The sequence below is a fragment of the Limulus polyphemus genome, unplaced genomic scaffold (assembly GCF_000517525.1).
Source record: "Limulus polyphemus unplaced genomic scaffold, Limulus_polyphemus-2.1.2 Scaffold4480, whole genome shotgun sequence".
Taxonomy (NCBI): domain Eukaryota; kingdom Metazoa; phylum Arthropoda; class Merostomata; order Xiphosura; family Limulidae; genus Limulus; species Limulus polyphemus.
This window is the reverse complement of record NW_013670090.1, coordinates 23,236-30,939: the sequence shown is the minus strand read 5'-3', so window position 1 is coordinate 30,939 and position 7,704 is coordinate 23,236. Positions and strand designations below refer to the sequence as shown.

Genomic DNA, 7,704 nt, shown 5'->3' with positions numbered 1-7,704 from the left:
GTAGTGTGTGTGTGTGTGTGTGTGTGTGTGTGTGTGTGTGTGTGTGTGTGTGTGTGTGTGTGTGTGTGTGTGTGTGTGTGTGTATAATACAAAATACACATCCTACCGTAAGTATAAGAAGCAAATCCACCTTTGCATTCTACACATATATACAAAACAGAATTTACATTTTTATTGTATGTCTAAAGCAGAACACTAAGTATCCCACTATTTATACACAGGGTTAAACAAACCTTGCCTGTATTAATTTGTAAAACAAGAAATTTCCTTGTGTTTAAAACTGAATACACATTATGCATATTTGTACTACTGAATATAACACAAAATCTTATTATTTGTCCAGGAAAGAGAATAGATTTTGTTTGTACAAAAAATGACTTCTCCTTATACGTTTGAAACAAATACAAATGTATAAAACAACATTTTTTATTCTTTGGATGTATAGAAAAAAAAATTGGTGAAGCTTAAGTTGAAAATGTGTGGTTCATTAGTTAGTAACACTGTTTAGTTACTGACAGTTTTAAAACATCTTTTAATTATCTGTAAATACCTTCATTTCCTATACATTAGTTCCTTTTGGTTTCGGTTTTCTTCTCACATTCTGTAAATACCTTCATTTCCTATACACTAGTTCCTTTTGGTTTTGGTTTTCTTCTCACATTCTGTAAATACCTTCATTTCCTATACACTAGTTCCTTTTGGTTTTGGTTTTCTTCTCACATTCTGTAAATACCTTCATTTCCTATACAATAGTTCCTTTTGGTTTCGGTTTTCTTCTCACATTCTGTAAATACCTTCATTTCCTATACACTAATTCCTTTTGGTTTCGGTTTTCTTCTCACATTCTATTGTCCTATGCTATTTTCTTCTGTATTAGATTAGCAAGAAGTTTGGCTGTTGCTTATGGTTATATACTTTCTTTAAGAGCATTTTGAAGTTTCCTATTAGCATAGTATTATTACTAACAACTAGTATCCTATCTTGAAAATTAAATATAGAGGGCTCTCCACATTACAAACATTACATAAAAAAGCATTCAACACAATCTAGAAATTTAGTTTACTTTTGAGTTCACCTAATAATTATAATTTATTATTATTACATGTTACAGCTCTTACAGTAAGGAAGAATGTTTTGAAAAACAAGTACAATGTTTTGGTCAATGGTCATTTTGTCTAGCTCAGATATCATAAACCTACTTCTTCAAACCATTTTCATGAGGCAATACAACTTTACAGCAGAAACATTTTATAAGACCCCAAAAATAAAATCACCACAAAAAAAGAAAAAAAAAAAATACAAACATCTAACTGAAATGTTAGAACTGGATACATTTATTTGTTGAGCAGTCTTTACTTTAGCTGCTGTCCTTCCTTTAGCTTTGTGGCTCTCTTGGCTACTTTGTACAACAGCTCATTACCCTTTCTTTTGAACAAATAGGGATTGTAGATAATGTCTAAATTGGACCTGCTGCTGTAGCTGTACTTAACTTTCCTGTCTCAAGAACATGGAGACTTATGGTTTTACAGTGTTACATTAACACAATCATGTAGGGGTCCAACCTTGTGTAACACCTAGATAGCCAATTTCTCTGCACTTTACAGTTTGAATGTCACTGCATGTTTTCATGTTTAGTTTGCCTGACCTGCTGGAGTCTCTAAAGACACCCATGATTTTAACCCCTTCTGTGATTTGCCAGAGATAACCCAGACACCCTCCACGTTTCAAAAAATATTTGCCCGAGTTAATATGGGTAAACCATTTCTCAAGGTATTTTTAATGCCCAAACTTAATAGCATGTTATCGAATATTACAATCAGTGCTCACTAGATGGCAGTGGAAATGCTGTTTGTGCTGATTTCTATTGGATTTATTCTGAATTGTGTATGTTACACACTGGAAAAAAGCATTTCTATTCTTTACTGTAACTTCGTTGAAATAAATCCAGATATGTAACATATATTTATCGAGCATATTTTGTGCAGAAACAACAGATTATAAAAGAACTTTTGTTCTATTAATAAACAAGCATAGTCTAACAAAAAAAAGTGAAATAAAAATCCTGACTTTTTTTTTAGTTCATTTCCAAGAAAAAGTCCAACATGGAAGGAGTCAGCCCTACGTGCACAAGTGGAGGTCAAAGCTCGAAAGCCACAACCTTTCACAAAGTGCCATTCAACACTATATTATGTATTTGAAGTCAAAGTTATCAACTATTAATTTTACTTTAATTTAACAATAGTTTATGGTAGAGGAGAGTAAATACCAGATACAGTGTACAGGGATACTGAAAAAAAACGGTAGCTACATATTTTAGAAGTTTCATAAGTTATATAAATACAAAAGGCTAAACTGTACAACGAACAAAAGTATTTTTTCACATAGACATCACCTTACACTCTAACTTGTCAGAGTCCAAGACAGACTGACTTTGTCAATTCACAGATATACTTTTGTAACTCAGATTTGTTTATTTTTGCATAAAACAGATTTGGACATTTTACTAAAAGTCCAACACATTTCGTATAGATACAAGTAGTAAATTCAGAATTTCAGTCAATATTTCTTCTCCAATACGGAGTCATTCCAATGGAAAAAACCCACGCACATTCAGTTAAATGAACCTTCCGTCACCAAACCATGAAAGCAGTTCTTCATCGAAAAAAATCAGAAAACCAATAAGCTGATCATCTTCAAAAACTGGCAAGTCACTGGTAAAGTGTAATTTTCTTACCTCCACATCATACTGTTCCTGTGAAAACATTTGTAACCACTGTAAGTAGGTTACATGTACATTGCTACCATGCCACCAAGGATCTTTAGCAAGTTGTTGTTGACGGGCATATTTTTCAGCAAGTATTTTACAAAAGAAACATAGGTGCTTTGAAACTTTCAATGAAGTCTGTGACAATTTTGTCCTTTAGTGCCATTTTGCTTATCAGATTCTTTGCCTCCGAGACTGAAAATAGGTTGCCAGTACACATACTTTGATATTAATAATTAAGCAGATGAAATTAAATAAACATGTACATTACCCAACAGTTTGTAATTGTTTGCATTCATTTTGAGCTTTTCAGCCTCTTTGTTATGTTTTAAAGCAATCATCTACTACTTGTTTTCCTGTTGTATTTTAACTCTTTCTTCCAGACAAGGCAGTATGTCTTCCTCTATTTCCAATATTTACTTGTCATTATACCTTTGCCAATTCCTTTTATACTGACCTGTTAATCACTTTCTACAAAAAGCCTCAGAATTTTCAAATCATAAAAGATTACTGTAATAATGTGTGTTCCAATTTCAAAATTATTTTAACTCTTACATTAAAAAAATAAAAGTGATGCCTCTTTAAATGTTTTGTTGTTCATGAATACTTCAATTTCACCTGAATATGAGCCATAGGACTGTAGTTAAATCAATATATAAACTTGGATCATACCTTGACACCAATGCTTTTCAAAACTCGAACAATTCTCCACCCTCTCTCTTCCAACAAATATATCCGCAAGGGTTCTACTTCATTCTCCTCATTATCCTCCGAAGATGTACTCTCATCTTTGACCTTATGGCAAGCCTTGTTAATGTCTGTTAGAAAATAGTGGGCCAGGATGTTGGCTATACTCGTCCAATCACTGGAAATCACAATATGCATTTCAGGAATAAGTTTAAAAGTAGAATGAAATTAGTATCAGTACAAGAACTACACTTCTATATACACAACACATTTAAACATGAGGTTGTAGGAAGTTCTGCTCACAGCCAGATCAATTTCAAGAAATAAACTTAGTAGAGGAAGATACAAAAGAACAGACATGAATACCAATTAGATATGTAACAAGTAAGTTTGAAAACATTGAAAAAACAAAGGTGTATGTTCCTAAATGGAACTATCAAAATACAAAGTTACCTTTCTAAATTGGAAGCATCCATGTCATGAAGAATAAAACTAGCTAGAGCCACTTACTTGTTCTTTGTACATGTTTATAACAAACAGGAAGAGAATATTCTAAACAATGTGAATCTGATTATTTTTGGCAGTCAAAGCCAATAGTTCAAAAGATCTTGACGTGTATAGACTAAAGTAGGTAGGAACTACAGCATTTATTATTACTGTAAAACTAAATGAAACAGATGTGAAAAGATTAACACTTAAAATTGTGAAAATCAAAAGCCATTAATCCAGAGAAAGAAGCCATTTAAACAACAAAATAAAATGGTTATGTTTGTTTCATTTCATAATTTTTAAAACTTATTTCACTGTACATTGAGATTTTGCTATAGTTAAGTTTTAAGGGAGAGAAAGTAACACCTTGCACTTACATTGACTTCGTAAAGGCTTTGGATAAATCTTTAGTAGAAACACTAATTAAATATTCTGATTTATGTGTACAACAGACTTTATAATGTTTACTAAAAACCTTGCAAAATTTCATGACACGTGTAATAAATTCAGAGTTATAGTATATATATATATATATATATATATATAGCTTCACGGATACAGGGTTGGTCTAATGGAAACTAAACCATTGAAATATGGTTAAATAACTGAATACAATTCTGTATTTAAGAATAAAAGTCATTCTACACTTAACCAATAAAAGCAGTTATTGATAGAGTAAAACAGTGGATCTCAATCATTTATGAAACTTTGCTTGGCCACACTGAGTTAAGCAATAACTAGGTTATTTGGTTTATAATTTTTACTTTAAATCATACAGAAAAGTTAGACTTAATTTTGAACTGCTAAACTAGAGAGAAGTTATCTAGTCAACAACATCCACCGTTAACTCTTGGCTACTCTGGTCTGACAGAATAGTAGGATTTAACGGTTACTTTAATAGCTCACCCATGGCTCCAAAGTACAAAATGAATTTTTTTTTTTTTTTTTTTTTTTTTTTTTTATGACAATCGGACTTAACCCACGAACCAGCTATACAGTTGGGTGTGGTAACCACCAGGAAAGCCACGTCCAGCCTAGCAATGGGAAGGGAAATAATATTTCTTCTAGTTCATGTAAAAATTATTATATGTCAGACTGAAGCAACAAAAAATTCCCCTTTTCATTTCAAATTTCCTTGTGAAGAAGAGCAAAATTAATTTCCACATGAAAAAAGGAAATTCTTGTTCATTCTAAGGGCAGGAAATTAAAAATCATATGAAACAAAGCCATGATTCAATCGAAAGGATCCTCCTAAAGCTTACTGCAATGTTCTTTTAGAGAGAGCAATGGATCATTATTTTAAAGGTAGATCAAAGTGACACTGCAAATATCTAAGTATAGAATAGATTAGGTTTTATAAAGTGTCAGAGATTGTTGACCATTCTATGGAAAAAAAATCCAAGAATTTCTACTCTGCCATTAATGTTAAGCCCAGTTAAATTCACTTGATCCTGTAGTATTGTTCTACAACTCTAATCTTATGAGTTCTTAATTTCCTTGATAACTTTATCTTCTTTAATTGTTTGTAGTAATTGCAAAGTAAACTCCATTAATGAGTTAAACCATAGGTTTGCTTCTGCTGCAATACTCCGGCATTATCTCTATCAGCACGGGCACCCTTTACTGCGCATGACACAAGGTTTTAGTGTCTTACATTCAAAATTTTATTAAGCTACATTTTGTTTATGTTATACCACTTCGAATATAGCATAAAATCTTAGGTAATAATCCATATTTTAATAGTATACAAGTTAAGTTCTTAATTCTAAAAGGAAATATATAAAAAATCCTGAATTTCCACTAGTGTAACACACATGACAAATTTTGTCTTAGCATGTCATCATCCCTATTTTATCCATCACCCCTCGAAAATGTACAAAATTAAATGTAAAATGCTTTCTATAAAATCATTATTGCTCAAACAAAATAATTTTTATAGACTTCAATTTTGTTTTGTTACAGAGCCGTCAAAGAGAAAATCAGACCCCTCCTGCCACACCCTCTCTTTCACAATTGGTTGATAGTTCTCTCTTATGTTTCATTATATATTATTTATAACCAATACAAAGTCAAGGTTTTCATCTATCAAATAACGTGTTGTATAACTGTGTCTTGAACAGATAACCATCAATTTTACTCTGAGTAGCAACTTTGTTCCCATGTGAAAGTTAACGACTAGCTTGGATGAATTTCTAACAGCTCTTGTCTCATAGTTAGAAAGTTAGAAGTAAGTGAATTTGTCTATTTTTGACATGTTATAGTCTATATTCTTTGGTGTATTATTTAAGTAAGTAAAAATTGTTAAGTATTTTACTATAATCGATATATATAAAAATCAGGCTTAAGTCTACTTGAAAATCGAGGGCAAGAAAAAATAAGATTGGATAAGTACTTTATTTCTTGTTTTTCATATTTATTCTTTATTTATTATTATAAAAGTAACTAAAATTAAAAGTATGGATCTTTGTAAGTTATTTAAGACTAGAATAGGTAAAATAAGTAATAATAATAATATAATTAAAATTGTTCATGAACCACGCATGCGAGCAGCTCGTTGGTAATGTAATTCGATAGCGTAACGTGACCTGCGCGTTCCCCGAGTGATTTACAACTTATAATGGCACAGACAGCAGTTAGACACAATTCAAAGGGCAATAAAACAATAAAATTTAATTATAAATAGATGTATAATGTTACGAACTTAGAGCTACTTAGGATAAACAAATGTAGTTTCAGGTTACAATCTGTAGTCATACTTAAAAGAAAATAAGGTTAATTTAGGTTTATTTCGATTTTGTTTTTGGTGGTTACGAGGTCGGGCGAATTGACTGAACCAGTTTTGAGATTAGGGTAAAGAAAATAACAAACTATAAGGATTTAGTGAAAAAAAACATTTGAAATGCATTTAGGAGGTTTTAGGGATTACACAAAGGAAATTTGAGATTTTGAGATGATAAAAAGTATTTTTGATTTTAACATGAAAATTACTTTGCACACGGACTATTCAAAACAAATACAATATATTCATGGACAAAACTTTATTTTATTTTAGTAAAAGTACTTCACTAAGAAATATGACTTTTTGTATGTGAAAGACTTGTGATATTAGCTGAAAGACTGCCAAATTTCGTGAAGATATACCCTATATATAGAGAGTTAAGTATTAAATTTGTCAACTTTAAATTAGTACAGGCTAAATGACTCTCAAATCGACCAACCCCATGTTGGAATAGTTAATCAACCAGCATTTATTAATAAGTTCAGAAAAAGTTCATGATGAAAGTTTGATCAAGAAGATTTTATATACAAGGAAATCTGCAAATTTTTCCACCTCTGGCAATCACTGAACAAACTTTAACAAAAAAAACAATAAATTTGAAGCAAACATTTAACAAATTAATAAAAGTCAAACATACGAGTTTATCAATTTTGTCTATAAGAATGATAGTATACACTAGTTTTAAGTTTAGTTTTAAATATTATTTCATCAGCATAAAAGTACACTATATTTTTAATGGTTAAATCAGGATTCAGATAAACAAGTAATTTAACTCTTTCAGCATGGGCTCAGTCCCTGGTACCGACCCCGTAACCATTTTGTGCTTGTTATAGTTTTCATGCTATAACTTTTAAATTAGTAAGTGAATGTTAACTAAATATGAAAGATTATCAGTAAACATTACAATGCTTTCATATGCAAAATATAAATTTTTTTTAACTCTTAAGGTTTGTAAAGTAATGTTTTTCTCATGCTTTTTTTTCTT

General features: G+C 31.0%; 1 protein-coding gene across 1 annotated transcript in view; it reads right to left on the bottom strand.

Moving 5' to 3' along the window:
- The window catches only part of LOC106471225 (lysosomal-trafficking regulator-like), a gene marked incomplete at its 3' end in the record, with an annotated part of 86,667 nt that overhangs the window by 61,968 nt on the left and 16,995 nt on the right, over positions 1 to 7,704 (bottom strand). Inside the window, exon 4 of the mRNA XM_022399847.1 lies at positions 3,437 to 3,629. Coding sequence (XP_022255555.1) covers positions 3,437 to 3,629 — 193 coding nt within the window. The remainder of the gene's footprint in view (positions 1 to 3,436; positions 3,630 to 7,704) is intronic.